At 39.2% G+C, this 26,888-nt stretch overlaps 1 protein-coding gene across 2 annotated transcripts in view; it reads right to left on the bottom strand.

Moving 5' to 3' along the window:
• Window positions 1-26,888, bottom strand: part of LOC122804338 (spectrin beta chain, erythrocytic-like) — a 2,132,081-nt gene that overhangs the window by 1,485,774 nt on the left and 619,419 nt on the right. Inside the window, exon 1 of one of the 2 annotated variants that reach the window (XM_044074142.1) lies at window positions 26,314-26,483. The exons of the other annotated variant lie outside the window; for it this stretch is intronic. Coding sequence (XP_043930077.1) covers window positions 26,314-26,395 — 82 coding nt within the window. The 5' untranslated portion in view covers window positions 26,396-26,483. Of the gene's footprint in view, window positions 1-26,313; window positions 26,484-26,888 lie in introns of those variants that run through there. 2 annotated transcript variants of the gene reach the window in all.

Genomic DNA, 26,888 nt, shown 5'->3' with positions numbered 1-26,888 from the left:
CTAACTTCAGACTATCTGCCAAAATACTTTGTCCATAAATCATGGTCTACTTATCAGTTTCCCATCAAGTGTCTGGCAGTACTCTATATAGACAGAGACACCTTGAGTTGACGAGTTTACATTTTAACTGTAAAAATACCATTGAAATTTCACCAATACCTAGTTGCACACAGGACAACTAGTTTGTGGTGGCAAGCACTGCCCTCAGAGTTGCAAAATGAATACTCCTGACATTACTTTATATTCTCACTCCAGCTGTCTAATCAATAAAAAAGGGTCTGTTGCCATGGATATGAACTTTCCCACTATCTCCGTTACCAACTTGCTGAATATGGGCATCCAAAGGCAATGTAGAAATTGCCTCATGTTTACTGATAACCAGTTAATTCTCAAACAAACTGATATGGTATGCGAGAGATGTATATACACAATGTCACTGGAGGCAAAGTTCTCACATAAAAGCACTCCTAATGTCAATAAGGCTGTCAGTAGTACACATGCTGCACCCATCACACACACAATTCAGAGCAGACATGTAGACCCACATATACTGAGGCACTTAAATGTAACTTTCCTAAGCCCCAAAGACCTGCTACATAAAGTACAAATAAACACCCTCAGCAAGACCCAAATGGACTAATTCAAAACACCTGCAGCAACACAAACAGCCAGAATGGAGCTTCTACTTTTAAGCCCATAAGGCAAGCCACCACAGAATCCAGCATTCTAGTCATTGGAGACTCAATTGCAAGACACACTGATATCCCTCTCATCAGGCTAAGTAAGGAGAAAGTCACGGTGTCATTTGCTTAACAGGGGCCAGGATCTACCATATTACACACATGCTCATGTCATTGCACCACAAGTACCAGTATAACTCAGTCATAGTCCATACCTCCCTAGACGGGTCTATATTAGAACATCAAAGTGCCAGGTCTTTGAATGTTCTAATATCGACACCTAGTAACCGAAAGTTGAAAATAGCGAATTTTTAGATAACTAATTCGGTTGTCTGTTATTGTCACTTCGCTATTTTCAGCTCTGCAGTGGAAAGGTACGGTCGGGTTCAGGTAAGTGTGCGATTGTGTGGACATGAGGGTTAAGGTGAGATAGATGAGTTAGGGTTAGGGTGCGGGTCAGGTAAGTGTGTGAATGTTTGGACGTGAGGGTTAGGGTGGGATAGGTGAGTTAGGGTTAGGGCATGGGTGAGGGGTTAGGGTGGGATAGGTGGGTTAGGGCATGGGTGAGGTGTGTGTGCAATACTGATGGACCTTAAGGTTAGGGTTAAAGTAAGTGGGTAGATAGTAGTGTATGTACAGTTTAGTGTAGGTTTAGATGTAAGATTTTATGTGTATGTGTGTGGATTACTGTGTGTTTGTGTTGTGTGTAATGTGTTTTGGAACAGCAAATTTTTTCCCTAGGAAAAAATTCGATGTTCTAAATTTTCGGTCTTACCGGTTTTCGGTTACCAGGTGTCGATATTAGAACATTTGAAGACCTGAAACTTCGATGTTCTACTATAGACCCCCCTAGACCATATGAAAAGACATATCATGGAGCTGTCAGAATGCATGTCCCAGCCTGGTATGAGCCTAGCACTGAGCAGCATTTTACCTTCTGCAAGGATGGTGCCACAATATAGATGAAAATTTAAGGGGGTGCCATATTTGTAAGCATGGGAGGAGATGGTCAACAGACCACACTGTTTTGCCAGGGATGGTCTGCACCTCTTCCCTCTAGGCTTTCAAATATTAGCTAAAACATTCTCCATCCCCATAATGCCTTTTTAGGCAATGCCAAACTAAAAGTACTTCCGACATAGAAAATCAAAACCAAGAAAATCTAAAGGTATTACTGCTCAATGCTGGGTGTCTAAACAAAAAAAAAACGGCTTCCCTAGAAGCTCTCTTCGCCCTAAAGAATGTTGATATTTGTTTGGTCATTGAGACATGGTTTAAAGCTATGGACAGTGCAAGGTTACATGCCTTCCACAAATTTAGACCAGCTACTATACAGACAGGGACTAAAGTTGGAGGTGTTTCAATTTACATCAAAAATAAATATACCTCAATGCTGGTCAAAACAGGACAATGCACTTGAGCTTCTTCATGTTCAAATCACCACAGGCAAAAATTCAATACCACTACTTTGCAAGTTATATGTCCCCTTCTATGACCCAGGAAACACATACCATGTATTTAAGCTTATTGGAAACACTCCTCATCCAACCCGATACCATATTCAAGGGTGACTTTAGTTACACCATTTTTAACTGGGAATCATACACGACACCAGATGTGCAGGCGCAGACATTCCTGGATTTTGTAAACACAAACTCCCTGGACCAGCTTGCCAATACACCAACCAGGGGTACAACTGTACTAGATATGGTCCTCACTAATATGGGAGAGTGCTGCACACTCCATAGTGTAATGTTTTCTCTGGTAAGATCAGACCACAAAATGGTCTCCTTTGAAGTAAAATTATTTATTTTTTATTCTTTTTATTTAACATTTGTTAACTGGGAAAGTCCGACTTGGAACAAAGCCAATTTTCAGTGGAGGCCAGGGGAGAAATGCTCCAGATGCATGTCTTTGTAATGTGGGAGGAAACCGGAGCACCCGGAGGAAACCCACACGAATGCAGGGAGGACAAGCAGACTCCACACAGAAGGCACCTCAGCCGAGACTCGAACCAAAGAACCTCTTGCTGTGAGGCAACAACGCTACCGATGCACCACTGCGCCATCCAAAAATAAAACCTGGAACCCCAGCTGACCCTGGAATATTCAGGAATGACTCTATGGCTAACTTCCAACTATTAGGGGATAATCTGGCAAAATTTCAAGCCCTCATAAACCCTGAGAACACTGCTACCTATGCATAACTGTTCACAGAAACCTTATACAAGCATGTTAATAGCTATATAGAGGCAGCTGTACCCACCAGGAAGTAGTACAGAACTAACCCAAAAAACAAGCCACACTGGTGGAATCACAACTTCAATAAGCTGTATAAAAGAAGGAAGAAAATCATGGCAAAAATTAGGAGGTGCAGCACCTAACAGGATAAAAGCATAAGCATCAAACTAAATAAACAACTCAGAGGACAAATAAAGTCCAGCAAAGCTAAATTTGTGGTAAATTTGGCCTCCCAGACCAAGGACAAACACAAGGCATTATTTTCTAGGTCCACAACCTCAAAGGCAATACACAATTGTGTGCAGAGCTCATTGTAAATACAGCCACCTATACTGAGCAAGAAGATATAGAAAACCTGCTGGCCGCCACATTCATCTCCAACTTTACCCATCTCTCCCCTTCAACCTTCCCTTAGGAAATACCATAAAATATAACTCCCTCATCTATCACTGGGGAACAGGTCCTTAATAATCTAAGGCCAAGAACACTTCATAAATGGGCCCACACAATATCCCAGGATGCGTTTTAAACATCATGAAACATGACCCATCAGGCCCTCTAGAATTTAACTGTAGTTTCCAAACAGGCTTCATGCCTCACGTATGAAGAACAACACAACAGTCATCACTTTGCACAAAGGTGGGCCATCTACAGACGCTAGAAACTACAGACCCATAAGTCTCACTAGTCCCATATGCAAAGCCATGGAAAGAATTCTCATAGAAATAATTAATATGATATAGGAAACCTCGAGAAACTGGACCCAACCAAATTTAGTTTCATCAAGGGCAAGTGATGCCTACTCAACCTTCAACAATAAATGACGGCAAAATGGTTTATACTTCAACAACAAGAAAAAATCCAAATGGAATGTAAAACACCAAAACTAGAGCAGTTGCACAGCAGTTAAAACTTTTATTCACTGATTCTAGCACCTCGGTGTAACCACCTTCTAGGAATACAAATACACAATCCAAAAACCTCCACTTTTATACAAATCACTTATTAAATGAACTTCAGTAAATTCCAATTATACAATTAAATAATTAATGGCATTTCACCTTTAAAGCAAAGATTTCCAGTTTAACTTATTGTTTATTCCCTTAGGGACCAATGTTTTATACTTTAAAATATAAATGCATTCCTTGTACAACAATTTTTCTTTTAATACCTGTTCATCTCCCCATTTACAATTAATTTGTTCCAATATTGAACCCTTCAGTAAAGCAGGGTCACTATTATGTTCCATTTTAAAAAGGGCAGAAATAATTTTATCTTCTCTCTGGTGTTTTATGTCCCTTAAATGTTCATAGGTTCATAGGTTCATAGGTTCATACTAGGCTATCTGCCCGAGGGCATTTACAAGCCTAGCCCATAGTTTTGTGGCTTACGCCACCCCTTTAGTATGGGGAACTATACCCATTATTTTGCTGTGCCTCTGTCGAGCAGCGACACTGAGGTAATCCCTGGGGTATATCTGCGATCTCCCATCCATTGGTCAAGATTTCTCTTGAACAAGGCCAGCGAGGTGCTCTGCCTCACATATACCGGGATTTTATTCCACAGCATAGGAGTCTTTGGGTGATGAATCTATCCCTCCAGCACGTCCTATTAATAGCGAGCCGTGTTTAAGTCTCCGCCTTGTGGCTCTGACGGATCTAGATTTTTGAGGTGAAGCATATTCATCAAATCTGGGTTTGACATGGCCTTGTATGTTAGGCAAAGGTCACCTCTGAGCATGCAAGGTGTTTACTGAATAGAGCTGGAGTTCTTTCAGTCGGGCAGCATAGGACAGATGTTTGAGACCCTTTATCCTTTTGGTGAGGAACTTTTGTGGCCTCTCCAGCTGCTGCAAGTGTCGGGTCAGATACATTCGAATGGGGCATTGTACTCAATCATTGGTCTGATGAGTGATGAGTATAGGGAGACTATGACCTCCCTTGATCTAGATGAGAATCCCTTCATGATAAGGTGGGCAATGTAGAAGGTCTTCCTAACTACTTTAGCTACATGGGTGTCGAATGACAGACTACTATCAACCTGGGTCCCCAGGTCCCTGATAACTTGTTCTGTGCTCAGTGGATTGCCACCTATTTGGTAGCTAGGGTAACCTTGTTTTTCCTGACTATGCATTTTCTGGCATTTAACTTTAGGCCATGGCTCTGGCACCAGTTATCTGTTTCTGTGAGACCCTTCTGAAGGATATCTGTGTCAGATGTGTTTTCTACTATGGCGCCATGTTTGCAGTCATCTGCAAACTTTGTCAGCCATAACCCTCCTGTGTTTGCTTGTACTTAGTAGATGCCAAACAAGAGTGGGCCCAGGACTGAGCCCTGTGGTACACCACTTGTGACAGGCTTTGAGTCTGACATGGCGCCAGCAACTCTGACCCTGTGGGTTCTGTCACTCAGCCAGTTTGCAACCCATCTTGTGATGTATGGGTTAACATTTAAGCTGATGAGTTTTTCAATGATACCCCCCGGGGGGGTTGTATCAAAGGCCTTCTCCACATCCATGTACGCTCTATGCACTGCCTTTCCCTCATCAATGGCTTTGGTGACTGTTTCAAAAGTGAACCAAGTTTAGAAGGCATGATCTGCCTTTGACAAAGCCAAACTGGGATGGATCCAAAGTCTGCAAATTCCCTATGTCTTTATTTATGAGGTCCATTATGATCCTCTCCATGGCTTTGCAGATAAGGCTTGTCAAGCTAATGGGCCGGTAATTTCCAGGGTCGGTGGAGGCACCGCCTTTATGAAGTGGGACCACAGTTGCAGTGGGCCACTCCTGGGTACATATCCAGAGGTAAGACTATGATTAAACAGCTGTCCTAGCTGTGGATTTAATTCCTCGTTGAGTTCGTGGAGCACACAGCCGGGACACCATCAGGTCCCATGGATGCTGTGTTTTGCTTGGGAGACAGCAGTCCTCACTTGGGCCTTGGAGCTGTTTGGCCGGCTGCAATATAGATATCTCTCCTTTTGGAGAAGTTTGCACTGAACCTGTCAGCCAGTATGTTGGCAATGTCTGTAGGATCAGTAATCTTCACATCATTTTGAACTAGTTCTGAGCATATCTGGGAGTTTCCTCCCAGGTTTCTAACATAGCTAAAGAAGGCCTTATGATTGTCTTTTGAGTCTCTAGCTATTTTTCTCTCAAAATTTGCTTTGGATGATTTTATGAGAGCTCTTAGTTTTTACTTATAGTGATCAAGGGTGTCTTACCTTTTAAGGATTTTGCTCTATCTTGTAGTAGCTTCCTCCTTTTGTTGTAGAGTTTGTTTATGGCTGGGGTCCACCAGACTGGACGCTTGCCTTTGGTACAAAGAGTCTTTGTTTTGCTTGGGATTGCCTTATCCATGCAGTCCTGCAGGTGCTGGTAGAAGGCATTTGTAAGTGATTCAGCAGCTTGAGTACTGTTTGGGCCTTAAAGGAGACCACACTAGTCTTTAGAAGTGTGAAGTCGGCTTCCGAGAAGTTCTTTACTGTGGTCTTTTTTATTTCAGGTGGGGGTGGGATGAGGACCTCCAGCGAGATTAGTTTGTGATCTGATCTCACCAGTGAGGGGTATACTTCCGGTGTTGAACATTGTGCTCCCATGTTCGTGATGATGAGATCAAGTATGTTTTCTCCTCTTGTGGGGATGGTGACGAGTTGTTCCATGGCATTTGAGTTTATGAATTCCAGGAACTTTTGGGCTAGGGTGTTTGGGCTTGAGTAGTGTTCCCAGTCTATATTAGGGTAATTGAAGTCACCTAGTATGATGGTGTTTGGTGATACATTTATCCCTCTAGTGTTTTCAGGAAGGCCATGTGAGGTTCCTGAGTTTGTGAGGGTGGCCTGTAACATGCTACAATTTGCAGAGCAGTCTTGCCTATGGTTAATTGCACCTGGATGGTCTCCGATGCATCGTGCCACCAGTCTTGAGGTGTGGGTGTCCTTGATGAATATGGATACCCCTCCTTTCTTGGTATTGTGATTTTGGGGCGGAACGCATGATAAGAGGTAAAACCTGATAGTGCTGGGGTGCTCTCAGGAGCCTTGAACCAGGTTTCTGTCACTGCACAGACATCGATGTTCTCCATACTGAGAAGGGCCTCTTGAGATTTAGACTTCTGGCATTGAGCAGCATTACCCTTAGTTTTTTCCTTTTTGTGTTCTAGGGTGGTAGGTTTAGAATTTGAGCCTTGCCTAAAAAGGCACTATGGGGGTGGCAAGAGCCTTTGCCAATATCCTGAATCCCAGGGTGACAGGTGCAAGCCGTGGCTTGTCCAGCATGTCATCCCAGGCAGACAGACATTGGATCCCCTTTGAATGACACCAGAGTTTAAGCCAATTGTTAAAGCTGATCATCTTATCTCTGTATTGTGGCATCATTCTTGGTGAAGGTAGGATACTGCTCAAGGTCAGGGTCATACCTGCCTGGGCTACATAAATCTAGTGCGGAACAAGCTTTTTGTTTCCCCGATATAAAATAAATTACATGGGCAACGTAGAACACATACAACCCCTTTACTATCACATGTATACACCCCTCTAGATATAAATTTAACATTAATAATATTATTAAAATAATTGACAACATGAGAACAAGCCAAACATTTTTCACATTTAAACCTCCCAAAGCTCATTAAAGCCCTTTGTATTTCTATCAATGGCATCAAAAAGCCCCATAGACCAACATATCCTTTATAATTTTGCCCTTTGTGTAAGACAAAGAGGGGTAATTAGGTAGTAAATTTGCCAAGAATTTATCTTGCAACAAAAATTTCCAATAACGTTTGACCATGCTTACAATTTCTTCACTTTTAATATTATACAGAGACACAAAAAACATTTGTTCTTTTTTATGTTGCTTAGATACAGTACCCTGAGGCTGTATAATGCCCCTTCTGTTCTCAAGTTCATAGGTAGGTACTAGGCTATCTGCCCGAAGGCATTTATAAGCCTAGCCAGAATGTGTTGGCTTTCGCCGCCCCCTTAGATTAGTTCCCTGTGCCTCTGTCCAGCAGAGCCACTGACATGATTCCCAGGGTAAACTTTCTGTTTCCCATCCACTCGTCAAGGTTTCTCTTGAAGAGTGCTAGCGAGGAGCTCTGCCTAATGTAGACTGGAATCTTGTTCCAAAAGCATGGAAAGTCTCTGGGACAGGAATCTATCCCTCCAGCACGTCCTATTTATTGTTGTGGTGAGGTTTAGATCCCTAGAGCGTGTGGTTCGAGGGTATAAGGTTTTCTTTAGGTGGAGCATTTCCATCAATTCTGGGTTGGATATGGCCTTGTATGTCAGGCAGAGATCACCTCTGAGCCGGCGGTATGCAACTGAGTACAGCTGGAGTTTCTTCAGTCGAGCTGCATAGGGCATCTGTTTGAGGCCAGTGATCATCTTGGTGAGGTACTTCTGTGGTCTTTCCAGCTGTTGCAGGTGTCTTGTAAGGTACATCCCAAATGGGGTGTTTTACTCTATGATGGGTCTGATGAGTGATGAGTAGAGGGGCACAATGACCTCTTTTGACCTGGATGCAAACCCTTTTGTGATTAGGTGTGCCACATAGAAGGATTTTTTAACCACTTTGGCAATGTGATTATCAAAGGAGAGATTACTATCTACTTGGGTCCCCAGATCCCTTATTATGTTTCTGTATTTAGGGGACTACCACCTATGTGGTAGTTTGTGGGTACTTTATTTCCAAAGGGAATAACTATGCACATTTTGGCATTTAGCTTGAGGCCATGATTTTGACACCAGGTATCCGTCTCAGTGAGACCCTTTTGGAGGATGTATGTGTCAGCCAGTGAGTCAATTATAGCCCCTAGTTCGCAGTCTATATTGCAATATATATATATATATATATATATATATATATATATATATATATATATATATATATATATATACATATATATGTATATAAAAAGTATATTATTTTGAACCACACCATTCATGACTCTACACTCTGCCTCTTTCACCAGAAATGGATCATATCCCCTTTCTAAGAACATTTTAGCTGATTTTCTTATTTCCTATCTCAAAATGTTCCTATCATTACAAATCCTAGACAAATGCAGAAATTCCCCATAAAGGACAGCTGCCAGTAAGTGGGGAGGATGGCAACTACAGGCATGGAGGTATTGACTACCATCCAAAAACTTCCTATGTACATTGGTAGCAATAGAACCATCACTCCTACCCTCTAGAATTAAATCCAGATATGCTACTTTTTTTCCTTGCTGTAACCCATCAAACGACAAACCAAAATGATTCTGATGTAAATAGGCAACAAAATTAACTCCTCTATCTTGAACCCCCCCCACACAACTAAAATCAAATCATCTATATATCTAAAATAAAAACAAAGACATTTCTTCATAAAATCTTGCCTAAATAAAAAAGAAATTTCAAAAAAAGGCCATAAACAAATTAGGACATATGGGGGCCATGGCTGTTCCTTGTTTCTGTTTAAACATCCGATTATAACAAAAATAATTCTACTAACTACAATAAAATTAGAAAGTGGATCATCCCCCAAGAAATAAGAAATGGCCCTCAGGCCATCCACATGTTTAATGGAAGTGTAAAGGCTTTTTACATCTAACATTACCCAATACATGTCTTTATCCCAAATTATTGGGGATAGCTTTTTCAAAAAATCAAAACTATCCTGTATATAGGAAGATGTTCTTTGAACATAAGGAAATAATAACTCATGCAATAAAAGACCCACATTATGAAGAAAATATTTGCAGGCAGAAATGATAGGTCTGCCGGGGGGATCAGTCATACTTTTGTGCATTTTGGGCAAACAGAAAAAAAACAGCCATTTCACTATTTCTATTAAGTAATTTTTCTTTTAAATCCTTTCCAGTGAAATAGCCCAATCTGATACCCTTTTCCAATAATTCTTCATACTCTTTCAAAGCTATATCAAATATTCTTTCTCACATATTTCATAAACTTCCTGGTCAGTAAGATAATCCATGCACATTTTATGATATTGTAATACATTCATCATTACTATTTTGTTGCCCTTGTCCGCCGGTTTAATTACACGGTCCTTCCTGTTCTGTAACTCCTTTTATGACTTCCACTCATTAAGTGTTAAATTATATCTAATCTTCCCCTTACTGTTTAAAACCTCTTCACAAATATTTTCCCCTTCAAAATTTACCATAAAATTAAAATGTGACATACTCATTCACAAATGGGGGAATAAAGTTACTTAACACTGGAATATTTGATGTATTTAAAGTACAATAAGCATTCACATTATCAACAAATATTTCATCCATCTCTTCACAACATGAATGAAAACTATTCTCTGATGTTTCATTTGCTAAACTGGAAATGTTACAGTTTGTGTCATGCGCAAAAAACATTTCAAATGCAACTTCCGAACAAGCTTAAAAACGTCTTGTTTAATCTCCTTCTCATATGAATGTTAATTTAGTTTCATGTTTCGACTGCTGTCTGCTTTTATACTTATGTTAATACTATTTTCTCTGTATGTAAATGTACTGTTGTCTGAAAAAGGACATGTATCCAGCTAGACTAGCCCGGTCAACAAATGTAAAATAAATAAATGTAAAATAAAATAAATAAAAAATAAATATGAGCCCTAGGAATAACAGTAGGTACAAACTTAAGGCCTAAATTTAAAACTGTGAACTGTTCTTCAGCTAAAGCACCATTAGGCAAATGTACTACCATATTACAATTCACAACATCAATGACATTACTATCGTTTAAATTTCTTACTGTTAAAGTGTTCATTTCTATAGTCCCTTTGTAAAATCTGTTCATATTGTTCCTGCCTCCCTTAAGTCCCTGCCATTGTTGATGCTGGTTCCCTCCATTCCAAAAGCGGCATTGAAAATCCTCAGTTTGTTGGGGAGGGGGGTAAAGGTGGAAACTCGTCCGAACTTTCATACCATTCGGACTGACTAGTCCCTTCAGAAGACACAAAAGAAACAGAGGACGCCTTCTTCAAACCTCCTTTTCTACATTGTTGTTTCTTCCGCTGATGATTGGGCAAAGCCACAAAGGCCCGCCTCCCCTTCATAGTCACCAATGTCATGTAAAAGCTTTGTTTTTTTTAATTCAACTAATTATGCTTCCAAAGCGGACAACTTAGCATTGACCCTATCCAAAAACTGCTCACATTAGTTGTCCCCAAAGAAGCCAGTTCTTGCTTCAGTTTATTATGTTTCAACTAATCTCTCTCCTTCAAAATGTGTAACCATTCCGTGCTTATGTGAAGCAGATAACCAGCGTTCCTTAAACTGTTTATCCACAGGGCAGTTATCATCAAACAATGTACTTGGGCTTTTTATAAAGCAAAGGCCTCTTGGTGTAATATTAAGCTCAATATAGTGCTGCAAACCCAAAATATTAAAATAAATCTTCATTTCTTTCTCCAACAGTTTTTCAAATGTTTCATAGAGCTTTCTCTTATCTGTGGGTATAGCATTCAAAGTTTGTCCCACAGACAAAAATGGGTTAGGCGGCCATTTAGATCTTTCAGCAATAAATTTATCATAAAATTGGCTCATATTTTCACTTACAGAACAGTTATCATTTGGTGCAGCAGTCCCAGCAACAGACCCAGCTTGCGAACCGCTCAAAAATTTTTCAATAGTCCTCTGGCCCCCCAAGATGGAACCTAACCCACCAACTACTCCCAAGGCAGAAGTGGACTCCTCGTGGAATAACCTAAGAACATCCACATTTAGATCTGAAGACATAGCAGTAAAACAACAGCACCACCTTTACTCCAAAATACTTCAACAACAAGAGAAAATCCAAATGGAATGTAAAAACACCAAAAATAGAGCAGTTCCACAGCAGTTGAAACTTTTATTCACTGACACTAGTGCCTTGGTATAACCACCTTCTAGGAATACACATTCATAATCCAAAACCTCCACTTTTATACAAATCACTCATTAAATGAACTTCAGTAAATTCCTATTATACGATTAATTAATAGCATTTCACCTGTAAAGCAAACATTTCCAGTTTAACTCATTCTTTAATCCTTTAGGGACAAATGTTTTATATTTAAAATATAAATGCATTCCTTGTACAACAAATTTTCTTTTAATACCTCTTCATCTCCCCATTTACAATTAATTAGTTCCAATATTGAACCTTGCAGTAAAGCAGGGTTACTATTATATTCCATTTTAAAGTGGGCAGAAATAATTTTATCTTCTCACTGGTGTTTTATGTCCCTTAAATGTTCCAAAAATCTAGTAAGGAACATCCTTTTGCCCCATGTATGCCAATTTGTTTATGGCCTTTTTTGAAATTTCTTTTTTATTTAGGCAAGAGTTTATGAAGGAGTGTGTTTGCTTTTATTTTAAATCTATAGATGATTTGATTTTTATTTGCAAGGGGGGACAAGATAGAGTAGTTAATTTTGTTGCCGATTTAGATCAGAATCTTCATGGTTTGTCTTTTGACGGGTTAAGAAAATCAGCTAAAATGTTCTTAGAAAGGGGATATGATCCATTTATGGTGAAATAGGCAGAGTATAGAGTCATGAATGGTGTGGTTCAAAATAATATACTTGAGAACAGAAGGGGCATTATAACAGGTTCAGGGTACTATATCTAAGCAACATAAAAAAGAACAATTTTTTGTGTCTATGTATAAAATTAAAAGTGAAGAAATTGTAAGCATGGTCAAACGTTATTGGAAATTTTTGTTGCAAGGTAAATTCTTGGCAAATTTACTACCTAATTACTCCTCTTTGTCTTACACAAAGGGAAAAAGTATAAAGGATATGTTGGTCCATGGGGCTTTTAAGATGCCATCGATAGACATACAAAGGCCGTTAATGAGCTTTGGGACTTTTAAATGTGGAAAATGTTTGGCTTGTTTTCATGTTGTCAATTATTTTAATAATATTGATAATGTTAAATTTACTACTAGAGAGGTATATACATGTGTAGTAAAGGGGTTGTATGTGTTCTACGTTGCCCATGTAATTTATTTTATATCAGGGAAACAAAAAGGATGTTCCGTACTAGAGCAGTCAGGGTCTTGGGGACACACGGACAGTAATCTAGCCTTTGACTATCATGTGTATATAGTAGTGAGGAAATCATTCTGTGTTGTACAACTTATAAACAAAGGTATGGCATCTAGTTTCAAGGAAGACATTGTTCCACTGTATTCGACATTCATTAGACCTGTCATTCAGTATAATGCCACCTTTGAGATGTGCTTAACAAGCATATCCAACAATTAGAACATCCACAGCGGTTCCTCATTAAAAGAACACGGGGCATAAGTAACATGTCCTTTGCAGACTGCCTCAAGGCCCTATTCCTGTATTCTGTCTCCTACGGGCTGTTAAGGGGAGAACTATCCCTGGCATGCAAGACATTGTCAGATTCCACTCTGGTGGACCTCCTGCATATCTGCAAAACATACAGCACCAGAATTACTTGTTCTAATTACTTAAACCTTGCCTGTGATACAAACAGGACCTGCTGGATAGACAGGTATGTATCCCAAAGACAACCCCTTCGATGGAACAGGTTACCCATACATGTGAAGCAGTGTTCCTCCCTAACCCAGTTCAAGTATAACTTGGACAACTGGATAGGGAACAGGAAATTCATCCTGATTTGGCATCTGTATATCTAATGGATACAGGCAGCCTGTAAATGCCTCATCTATCTTCCAGGCCACTGCTTGTAAATGTTTCACCTCCTAAGCCCCTGCTTACACTTACTAAGGATACCAGAACGTGTTAAGAGATTTGGGATGCTTGGCTTAAAAAGGCCCTTGTTCTTTCTCATCTTTCCATATTTTTTCTAGATGACAGGGTTTCAAGTTTGTTTTAATAGGCTATGAGTTACTTCCTCTTGTATACATTGTTTATACTTGGGTTCCACCATAAGGGTTTATTCCTGAATTTGATGTATTTTGTCTCTTATTGGGAAATATGTCTGGATCATCAAGATAAGGAGGGCATCTGTATTTCATCAGCTCATTAGTTACATAACTGGATTAGATTTGCCTTGCAGTAATCCCTAATGACAAAGGGATACTGTGATACGTCAGGTTTAACCCTCATAGTGACTATTACTGGACAGTGGTCAGATCTGACCAGTGATATAGTAATGTTAGGTAGGTGTTGAGAGTAGGGTAGCAATATCAGTAAGAACGAGGTCCAATATGTTTCTACTCCTAATAGGGATTTGAACCACATGATCTAGGGATCTAGCATTAATGAAGTCTAGGAATCATACCTCTCAAATTCTTGGTGCAAGAAATATGGACAAAGCCTATAATAATGGGGGGAGAAAGGTCCAAAAATAGGGACAGATTTTAAATATTGCTCTTATATATTTAGAAAGTTGCTAGAACAACAGGATTTCTGTTAACATGTAATTTCTGATGAATATAAAGTCTGAAACTCAAATGCATGTCACTATTTAGTGACTTCAAACCTCAGTGATTTGCCAGAAAACCACAAATTTTATGAGGAACGGATCAAAAATATGACATAAAAATATGGACATTTTGCAAAAATCTGGAAACTTGGGAAGTATGCTATGAATCTGTGTCTATTTGAGGTGGTATAGGATTCCCAATGAACTGTCCAGGAGAAATGGAACAATTTAAGCAGTGTGTCAAGCTTTGTATTGTAAATCATGGTTTGGATGAGAAAATGACTGAAGGGATTCTTCTACAATGGCAGGCTGAAGTGCATTAGATATTGACAAACACATCTGTTTTCATGGACAAAGAAAAAAAAACAAAGTTTATAACTCTGACGACAAAGTGTTAATAGTAATGTACACTTAGATAAATGCAAGAACCTATGACAGGTCTATTTTCTGCAACACATGGAAGAAAGACAGTGAGTCAGTTGAGAAGTTTAAGGATTTTGGTCTAAAATATCAGTCTTGCAGTTTTGGTACGTTGTCTGAATCAGTGCTAACTGACCAAGCTATTTTAAGCAGACAAGAAAGTGAAAATTCTTCTGCTTAGAGGACTGCACCTGACTTTAGAAACACTTGTTCTATCTATGCCTGACTTTCCTGGGGGTGGAATTTACTGCATGCCTATCCCGAGTGCTTATCTGGGTACATGGTTATACACATAAAAAATTATCAATCCTTCAAACAACAATGGAAACTATGATTTCCTTCAGAGTGCCAAGAGAAACAGAGTCTTGCATGATCCAAAAATATCAACACACACACACAAAAGCTAAAGGTCACAAGACCAGCTATTCATTTTGAGAGAATTGAAAATTATGATCAGTCTAAGTAATAATAAAGAATGGAAATATGCCATACAAAAATGAATAAATGACTAGTGCAATTGAACATTAATAATAAAATATGGTACTTGAGTATTATCGCAACCAGATTTTCACGGTTGCAAAATGCTCATACCTCCAGAGAAGCAAGTGTATTAAACACTTCAAAGTGTTATTGTAACTTCTTAGAAGTGGCCAAAAACTGTACATGACTTTAACACACTGAAACAAGTTCAGAAATCATCTTCCTTTTTTGCATCCATTACAGACATACACTGCAGTGATCATGCCTGCTATTGTACTGTTGATCGCATTATTTACAGTTTGTGGAAGAAAATGTGCAGAAAATAGTGACTGCCATTACTAAACTTACAGGGAAACTAGTTCATGTTACAGTGAAATGGGGTGAGAAATCTCCACATTTCTTTTTGTATGACAGTGCTTGTGAAATAAAATGGTAATACATAACTCCCCTGATTTTACAGTCTCTGTGTTTTCCTTCTGTGAAGGATTTGTTGCCCAGTGTGAAAATATTCTAACACACAGTACAACAGCAGCCATGACAACTCATGTGTGCGTCTCTAATGCTCGCAAAACAGGAAGAGGATTTCTTAAATTGTTCCTGTTCTTTAAAGTCATGTAAACTTTTTGGAAAGTAGTAAGGACTATGACTGGCACTTAGAAATCTTTCAGCCACTCATTTGTCTGCACGTAGGCGCTATTCGCAACCGCTAAAATCTGGTTGCGATAATATGCACGTACCCAAAATACTTACAAAGACTGTGCAAACATCCAAACATAACTGGAGAGATCATACGACAAAATGCATTTTATACAGTTTCCATGCCCAAGAAAAGAAACTTAATAAAAGCCTAGTTTACTCTAGTAGAAGGTTAAGCTACCCTAAGTTGAAAGCCAATGCAAGGCTTTGGTTGACCAAAAAGGTCCCTATTATAGATGGTACCAGAGGAAAAGTACACTGAAAAGAAAGTAAAAAAGAACATGGAAAATAAGGAACAACGCAGACAGCCAGCTACTTTCCTGAAGAATGACAAGACATTGATAGATCCAACAAGGAAGTACTATGTGCTCTTCAGGAAGGCTCACAGGGACAGCAACATATGGGTTTATTGGTTTACTATTGTTTGTTCGAACGGCAAAACATTTGCCATTCAAAACAAATAGTAAACCCGAAAACACACATTCCAATCAACACATTTGACTCGACATTGTGGCTGAAGCCATCATATGATAGCCATATAGGAGCTGATGTAAGTCAGACTCCTGTATGAAAAATCACACTTTTGCAGGGGGGCAAGCCCCCCTGCACCACCCTGTGGGGGGCTGCGCCCCCACATCCTCACACTAATATATTCTAACTCCGAGATCGCACTACAGTGGGGATATGGATGAATTTCCAATCCCCACTGTACCGCGATCTCCATGCAGATAGTCATTTACACTTCTGCGAATGCACTACAGCATTCACATAAGTGTATTCAACTATCCCACGACATTCTGGTTTTCACTGCTGCAGATAGAATGTCATTCGCACAAACCATAGTAAACCGGGTTTATCCACCTTCTGTAACCTGTTTTCCAAACAGCAGTTACCTCCTGTGGGGTCTTGTGCTAAGTACAGTCGCAATGTAAGTGGTGTACCTACCATATTTCCCAGTTTGTTCTCTTATCTCTTAAATTCTCACAGTTTAAGTGCTGTTGGTCACTCAACCCTGCCCAAGGATTATTTCATTAGAGTAGGACCTTGCACTACAGATGTTTTAAGATTTTTTTTCAGTACTGTCATTTCTTCATTACAAGCACTGATATTGTCAAGAAGCAATTAAAACAAATGATAGCTTCACACACTGGAGAAAATTGTTTGATCCTCATTATGTACTTGTTCCAGTTAGGCTCACTCAGTAACGCAAAGGATTGTGAAAATTATCTTAAATTTAAAAGGACAAAAAGGTGTCTAAAAACATCAAAATTCCTGCTTAAAAAAAACAAAACAAAAAAAAAAAATAAAACTTAAAAGAAAGGGAAGAAAGTATTTCTCTAAATGTAGAGAGCTAGTTCAGTTGGGAAAAATGAAAGAAATAATATGAAAAAGGCTAAAGTGCTCACATAATGAAATAGTCCATGCCTTTATATCCTGATAAAGAGCAAACACTTGTAAGTTCCACTACAGCAGGTACATCTTCTATGAGAAGTGACAAAAACAGGGAGTTGGCATTAGTCACAAAAGTTCCAAAGCAGCCTCTCTGGTACTACAGGAGTATGTAGCAAAATGGGATTCTACATCAGCACTACCTACTGCTGACACATCACAGGTAACAAACAGATTCTCTAGCGCTGTACAAATAGTACCTACCTACATCACTACCTTCTTCTGACACATAAAGGATAATAACAATAATAATGAATATAAAAATTCAGGGGATTTGTAGTGCTCCATCATGGCTGAATCTAATTATGCAACATGAATGGTTGTTACCACCACCATTAAAAGTTTCCATCTCTCCTGCACATTTTATGTTTGCTTTTGATGATGAGCTACTGGCAAAGAAAATTCTATCTACAGTTTCAAAACAGTGGCAAGGATCTCTGAGTCACCATCAAAGGCCACATTCATCCATCGCCATGCTAGCTGAATGTCCTGTTGGTGCTAACAAAGATACACGGAATGAAAAGAAAAAGAGAAGGAACTTTACTTATAAATGTCCAAACCAAAGGGTAAAGGTCACACAATGGACAAGCCATTCAGTTAAAAACTGCAAGAATGATTCATACAAGCTACAGACTTCACTGTGTAATACCGTAAACCTCCTACAGTGGAGACCCAAGGGATATATGCAAGTGACCAGTTACAGAAATAAATAAGAGAGAACAGTTTAATACAGCCTGAGTACACTGACCTGAATATAAACAAAGTCTGGCCATGAGGAAACCTCATTGTCTGTTATACGGTTGTTAACTTCAAGTTATTATGCTCCGTGAAAATGTCAATAAAGATGAGGAATTTACTCAGCTGGCTTACTAATGAGCAGCCAAGACATGATGTACAGAAATTTCCAAATTATCGATGTCTAAAGACAAAATTCCAGCTGTGCACATCTTTTGAAACATAACAGTTTTCATGCCTCCCCCATATACATACACAGGTGTAGGCTCCAGTTCAAAGTTCTGTAGATTTATTGTAAAAACACTTCTAATCTAGAGCTGCCCACAGCTTACTTCCAGAGGCAGCACATCTTTACCCAATGGTAAACTGCTCTTTGTAAAGAAGAAGCTGCTGGTTATGAAAAAAGTGCACTCCGCTGGAATACCAGCAAACACAGCCAGTTGTTATCTAGCCCATAGGTCTTACCAGAGTACAGGTTTGGAGTACGGTCAAAATACTTGCAAAAAAACATAAGTTAGGTACTTACCAGAACCATAAATTTAGCTGGTATTACTCTGGACACCGGAACTCAAGGAATAGTCACCACTGGTGCCTAGCTTTTGGGAACAGCCAATCACTTGCCAGCTTGAGCCCCTCCCCTCATCTCCAAATGTACTGCTGACTCTTCACATCAAACAATGTCTGGATGGTATAAACAGCTCTGAAATATTTCAACCATACAATAAAGGACAATTTGGTCAACATGAAAAAAATTAGAGGCCTCTGGTGTTCCTAAAGGTCCCTTAGGAAGGGACAATTTGGTGGGGGATAGGAGGATGTGATGTTTCTAGTGTCTAAGCTAATATCAACTAATTCTATCATTCATGTGGGTACATAACTTATGTATTTAAAGTGGTGTAGTCCAGTCACTGGAACTCATAGACAGAATCCCAAGCAGACCCTGACATGTACCCAAGACAAATAATAAGATAGATGTCCCAAAGGATGTGCTAAAAAAAGCATGCAAGCTGTATGCTTTGCAAAGGTATGTGAAGTAGATATAGCTGCACAAATCATCTACAGCATTCCTAAGGAATCTGCTGTTGGAAGTGGCTTGAGACCTAACAGTGTGTGTCTTGTGTCTGTCAGATAGGGTTTTAATACTGAAAGAGTTACAAAAATGAGTACAATCAGTCAACCATTTTGGAAAAAAAAAAAAAAGCTAATTTGTACAGGTAGAAGGAGTTAGAGGCCCCCCTTGTGGGTCCACTTCATAATATTGAGATTTCATAACCTCAAACCTCTGAATACTGACACTCAGAACTTCGAAAGTGTGGAATCTCGAAAACTGTCAATGGAGACTGCCGTACAGTGCAGAACGGAAGCTTTACCATTCTCTTCACTGTAGTGTGATCTCGGAGTTGGTATATTTAAGTTGCAAGGGGTGTGGGGGGGTGCAGGGGGGGTTTGCCCCCTACAAAAATGTGATTCCTGATGTTTTGCTGTTTTAGTTTTACTTTTTTTCCATTTCGAGATTATCCAATCTCGAAGTTCTGAGCGTCTGTATTCAGAGGTTCCAGATAGTGAAATCTTGACATTACGAAGTGGACCCCCCCCCCATATTTATGTGCCACATCACTGTGGTGTTATTTCTCACCATCTGCAATGGCCCTGGGGACCATAGATAACAGGGAGTTGATACAATTAAAACTGAAAAAATCGCTTACTTTTTATGTTTTTTTGTTCCAAAGACTCTGCACTTTAACTCCCAAATACATTGCTCCCCAAGCAAAGTTTGATGCGGCTGTAGCTACAGACTGTGCTGAAGCAGGAAGGGAAAATAGGAGACCTTGATTCAGATAAAACTGGGTTCTCCACCAAAGCAAGTCTCATTTTACAAATCCCAAAACTGGAATCTGGAATGTCAGGGAATGTTGATGTTGGAAACATACAGATTTTAGGTGCCACTGAGTATTTGTCATGTGAAGTCTGGGTAAAGGAATCATGGGAATCGTGACTGCCATGAATGCATGTAACCTGAGAAATTCCCTTACTGAAGTTCTGGAGAGAGTGGAAAAACTCAAGAACACAGCTAGATATAGATCTACTTTTTCCTGTGGAAGAAAATCTCTGTAAACCGAGGTGTCTAGAAGACATGCTGGGAAACAACCCTGTCAGAAAGAGTTAAACAATACTTTTCAATGTTCTCCTGAAAACCCAGTCTGTGAAGAACATTTCTTACCCATGTGAGAGACTCCAGACACTTTAAAAAGAAATACTCAGTAAAGATAGAGGTTGGTGTAATGGTTAAGGTGCTTACCTTACAGACACAAGGTGCAGGGTTTGATTCTTAGATGGGGTAATTGGCTGGGCTTAAAATGGCGCACTGGGGTAGTTAGCCTAGTATTAAGCTATGAACCTATCTATAAATGACGAAAAACATTTGAATACTTGCCAGGATAGGAAAGGGGTTACCATTTGCAGACAGTAATTTAGACTTGTTGGACCATTTTGGTTTCTGTGAAGCCCCCCCCCCCTTCATTTTGGAGCCTCCTTGCCATTGTTTTTTGAATGTCTTCTTGCCAGACGTTTGCTGAGTGCTGAGTGCACTTATTTTAATTTTTACACAGGTGCTGAGATAGGTATACAATGTTTAACACACTTGGAGAAGGAAGGCTAAAAAAAATTGAGTTTTCTGTTTCAGTAACTTTCCCTCTCATCACACTTTTCCAGGACCTCAGCAAAAGATGGTCCAAAAACAACCTTCCTGTCCAAAGGAGAATTCAGAATTTCAAACTGAACATCCTCTGGTAAATTTTGAGCTGGCAAGCATGCAAAGCGTCTTATAACTGTTCAGTAACAGCTGTGTCATAAACACACTTCAGAGTGTTTGGTCACTTAAGACAGAAGCAAGAAGTGCTTTCACAGAAGACAGAAAAGTGACAATAATGCTCCTTTTACATTCTTGTTTATAAAGCTCCATAAATGCACTGTATATAATATTAATAAGACATATGATAAAAGTGAATATATTACCTTATTTCAATAAAGTAATGCATGACTTTACTTTCATTTTCTAACTTAGCTAGTATATTTATCACTCTGCATGGCCTTTCGTTTTCTAACCATGGCATGCTTCTACAAAGTACTATACTGCCACCATTTACACTAAAATCTACTTCTCCTTCACATGACTATGACTATAATCTAACAAGGATTACAGTGAAGGGAGGGAGTAACGAGAAGTGTGAAGAGCATTAAGAGAAGAAGGGGATGGGAGGGAAATAGATGAGTCAAAAGCATGGTGCATAGGGCTTGGCAGAAGACTACAGGGGAGGTGAGAAAAGGGATTAGGTACATCAAAGGGAGAGAGAGAGAGGCAACCAGCACACACAGTGAGGAGTGTAGCCAGTGTGGAAACAGAAAACAAGGATTTGTGCAGCTACTATGGGAACTGAAAGTCTTACCAAGTGGGAAAGGGGGCACTAGATTACTTTTCTTTGGGTTCAGACTTAGTAAGGAAATGGAGAAGGTGATCACTAAGGGGGAAGCAGTGGATACATACCATGTTACAGGTATACAGCAAAGACCTGAAAGGAGACCACTGAGACAGTAGAAAACAGAGACAGGAGACAGCAAAGGGACAGCAGTAGAATGTAGCACTCTCAGAAGTGCTAATGGTACCAGCAGTCAGCACACCAAACAAGAGGATGATGAAATACAGCAACTGGCAGTAGACAGGGAGAAAATGCTTTTGAATGGTAGGATGATGAGGGGAAACCTTGAACAGCAGGGCAAGCTTCATTTTAGTCCAGAAGAAACAATGGCTCGAATGACTGCCAAACATCAGCCCACCAGTGACCAACTGGCCCATTCATCTCTCCAAAGGGATTGAATTGACCACAGAAGGCCAACAGTGAAACTGCCATCAAGGACTTGTATTCAGCCATCTGGTAGAGAACTGTACCAAAAACAACAGAATTCTGGATATGGTACTATCCAAGCAGATAGGAACAAAAATGTCAAGATGAAAACACCATTAGCCATTTTGTGGCTATAAATTGGGGAAAAGTAATAATATAAAGACAAACTGTGGTGTGGGATTCTATGGAATTTGATTATGCTCAGCAGGGAGAGGGGGAGCAGAGTTACAGGTCTGGAGGCAAACTCGGGGACTAAGCAAGCTATGGGAAATGGTCAGGGATGGAGTATCAAGGTTGACAATGATTTCGCACAAAGGTGGAATAGGTGAAAAGGGCCAACACAGCTACATAGGAATGTGAGATTATTGATTAAAGCAAAACAGGACATATGACAGGTGAAACAGAAAGGGAAGCAGGTGAAGGAGGCACAGCACATGGAAAAAGCAAGCAAAAAGGTAAAAGAGATGGGGCAGCAATGACTTAAATCAAAGGGAAGTTATCTGAGTGGGGGGGGGGGGTGCAGGGCCAGCCCTAGCAACTACATCACCCAATCTGCAGAGATGTAGGTCCATTTATTGTAGAGCAATAACAAAAAAATGTCTATTCTCTAATCTAGTGTTTTTCATGTAAGGAGCAAGCCAGGTTCATTCTTCCCAATCTAAGCTTCTCAACTCTAAATATCAAAGTTGAAGAACAAAAATAAGGGGAAAAAAACTCTTTGCTTTTAAACTACAGCAAGCAGCTGTTAAAGTTTATGCCACACAAAAAAAGCTGTCCTTTGCTTTTAACTTGTAGCAAAGTGCTTGCTACATTTTAACAAGAAGCTGATACGGTTCATGCCACACTAGCAGCACTAAAGTGCTTCACTTGTGATCATATATGAAATAGGCAGAATGTCATTAGTGTACTGAAACTTTTCTTCTCCTTAAAATGCAATGCCCCGCTTAGGTAGTGTCGTACTGCTTCAAATCAGTCCTGTTGGCCAAAGACTGGCCCCGAGAAGGGGTCGACAAAAGATAAGGCTTTTAAGTTAATATTTATTTGTATTTGTTTACTGGAATATCCCAACTAGGAAAGCCCCTTTAAATTGGAAGCTGGAGGAAATCAGATCTAAATGTACAGAAAATACAGTAACATTGTAATGGATAATTATACAAATAAAAATAGCAGCAACAACAAATGCAATTCATCACAAACAAATACCCGTATCATAAAAACGAAGTATTCACATCATATATAGTGCTAACTGATAAAGTGTTTGCAATATTTGAAGTGCTGGTAAGTTCACAAGATTCTTTGCAACTTAAAGCATTCAAATACAAAATGTAGTATAACAATTGTGATAGGATTATACTTATATTCCAAGGGATGTTACAGTTTGAAAAGTGGCATGAATAACACGTTAAAAAAAAAAAAAAAAACTTGAGCATTAATGACAGTAATGATTAGTTGTACACATAATGCAGGAAGATAGAAATAGATGAATTTCATTAAAATAGAGAGTGGTACATATAAGTAACATACACTGGGAGGGAATATGTGGAATGCAGAGGGAAATTAGAATATATACTTACTAAGGGATTCCACACAATCCTACAGCTAAAAGAAGGAAGGGAGAGGCAGGACTATGCCATGTGAGAATCTGACACAGCAGCACTGGCAGACATGGCCTACCTGAATTTTACTAAGGTCTCTAACTAGGTCTCAAACATGCAGCTTCTAAAAAAATCTATCAGTATAGGGGGTTCAAAGGTCTAACAAACTAGAATGTTGCATGATTAAAGGACAGGACACAAATGCATGCGGTAAGCAGGGCATTCCCATGGATTAAATACTACGCACAATTCTGGTGGCCACAAATGGAAAGAAATATCAAGGTGCTGAAAGACGTCCAGGTGAAATTCACCTGAAGGATATGCAAGATGTAGTTCCACAACAGTCGGTCCTTGTTCTGGTAATTTTCAGTGTGTTTATTCAAGTCATGTATGTGTAAACAGAAAACACGATCAACATCTTCTCAGATGAGTCAAAGACAGGTTTAACAGTGGGTGGTGTGTAAATTCTAAGGAATAACTTGGAAAGCTGACCAATGGATAGAAAGATGGCACACAAATTCAAAGTACTGTGTCTGTGTTACAGCAATAACAGTGTGAAATATCAGCTAGTAGAAGTGGAAATAATAGCAAGAAGGGAGCAAGTCTAGGGCTTTTAGACATGCATAAAATCACCACACAAGCACAGTGAGGGGACTGCAGCACCACCAAACAGAATTATTGGGGATATATACTCAGGGGCACGTCCTGCAAAAGCAAGGAGATAATGCTCTGACTCTACAGACCCCTAGTCAGGCCACATTTTGAGTAGTGTATATAGTTCTACAGGCCACAGAAGAATAAAAGCATCAAACAGCTGGAAGGAGTCCAGAGGAAAGACACTAGAAAGTTGTGCAGGATGTGGTAGAATATGGTTGAGATCAGAGATTAGAAGAGCTAGATCCCTTCTCATGACAGATCAGATGAGTGTGGGAATCATGACATGTCACAACATGAGTGCACAATATCAATTTGTGAAGATATCCAGGTGACAGCCTAAACAGGAAAGGATGATGAAGGAGAAGAAAACACAGGCAGTAGACTACGGAGATCAATTACATCCCAGGTCTGCAAATGAACTTCTTCACAGAGAGGATTGTAAACCTCTGAAAGGAGTACCAGAATGGCTGATGGAAAGGGAATTCAAACAGAAAATTGGGAGGCTACAAGACAGGTACAGAAATAATAAGACAGAAGACAAGTATGAAGGGAGGTACAGTGTTGCATCTTCTGAACGCACTGACTAGTCGTAAAGGCTATCAAAGTTATGGATAGTTGGACTCTTAAAGGTGGGCTTACTTTTCCCAGCTACCAATCTACTTTAAATTTCATGTGTCCAGTCCTTGATTATAAAGTTCACAAAGACATCAAGTTATTGACATCACATCATCTGCACAAATTGATTCACATGGAATTTGATGAGTTTAAAAACTATGAGTCAGTAGTGGAATTCTAAACCATCTTTCTAGACATTCTATTAGAAAGAAACAAAGAAGCTTAATCCTTAAGTACATCAGCAGCTTACTTGTTAGCATTTCTGCAAGTGGTTTTAAACTAGTTTGCAGTATTTTTCTTCTTATATTTGCAATAAGCTCATCAAAAAAGAATGTGTAGTATGTCTGTATTTTTATAAATATTTGTACACATTCTCATAAATATGCACATTTTACATGTAATGCATGCTTACAAACATACATACACACACACACATTTTATATATATATATATATATATATATATATATATATATATATACACACATATATATATATATATATATATATATATACACATATACATATATATATATATATATATATATATATATATATATATATATATATCTATCTATATATACACACACACATATATATACTGGTTGCATGCAAAGTACATACACAAAATAAAACACAAACATGGCAAATCTCATGTTTTTACCTTACTGATGATTCTGAAGAAGCCTCTGAATAAGCAGAGATGAAAGTGCTTAATTTATTGACTTTTTTGTTTTATTTTTAAAAAAGTGTATTGAATAAAGCTTTTCTACAGACCTGGCTTTATAGCGTACTTTTTTGGGATCCCCAGCTCTGCTTAGTGCCTTTTGGTGTTTATTAATTGTGACTATGTGCGTTCTTGTGTACCTTACTGTAATGTAGAATTGTTTTCTGAAAAGAAACAAATTTACGCTCCTGCACTGAATTTACTTCCGAAACGGACAGTATTACCTAAAAATTACGTTAATAATAATTATAAAATGTTTTGTTTATCTGCACTCAAACTTTTAATCAGATGTTTTTAAAAAAGCGTATCAACATGACAGCAGGTTAAAATGGCAGAAACATGCAAACTGTATTTCCAGACACATTACTACGCAGGATGCACACATAACAATGCAGTTTTTTAATGCTGTTTTACCCTTAATATTGCACAGCAAGGGGTACACTTGTTGCTCTAGATGGCGGGGCCATTAAACTGTCATTACTGCAAAATACTGTTTCCTTTACTGTTGTAGAACTTATGCAATGATTACTAGTTCCCCATATAATTCAAGAAAACCAAAAGCTAAACATTTACATAGCAATCTTTCCTACATTTCAGTTAACACATGATAACATTATACAATATTCAACATTCTTGTTACTTTATCTAAAATTTAAAAAAAAAATGCACTCCAAAAGGAAACATACACCACAAACTAAAAGAAAATATCACTACCTTTCAGCTGTCTGAATCTTCCATCCATAACAAACTGTGAAATAAGCTGGGGACCATTGTGACCTGGGGACATTCCAGCCATGGTTCCACTTTGCTGAAGACCTCCGAGGAGGTAAAGAATTCCAAACCTTCCCAAACCAGTACACAGGTAGCTGCACCCACACACCCAACAGTAGCAATAGCTTACAGCAGTGCAAGGCTCTGTTTGAAGGATGGGTGGAGCCACCTAATCATTTTGTTTGCATACTTGTTAATCTTTAATGTGTAGGAATAGCGTTCACACACACACATACAGTTTCTCCTCTTCCTGCCTTCAGCTAGTGTACACAAAAAACTCAGAATTCAGCTGTGTAGGACGAGCTTTACACCATACAATAATCCCTGTCCTGCACCCAGTCACGTCACCTGCTTATTACTCCAGAAAAAGCACAGCAAGCCTAACAGCTTCGGACCCAGTGAGCTAGACAACTTTTAACTGAACAGCAGCTTGTTTGGCAATCTGAGCAGATGATGTAACATCTGCTTGCTGAGAAACCCAGACAACACAATTAGTAGTATCCTTTCACACAGAGGCA

Source organism: Protopterus annectens, chromosome 6.part0, assembly GCF_019279795.1.
Source record: "Protopterus annectens isolate FY-2018-M chromosome 6.part0, PAN1.0, whole genome shotgun sequence".
Lineage (NCBI taxonomy): Eukaryota > Metazoa > Chordata > Ceratodontiformes > Protopteridae > Protopterus > Protopterus annectens.
This window is presented reverse-complemented; position numbering and strand designations above follow the sequence as displayed.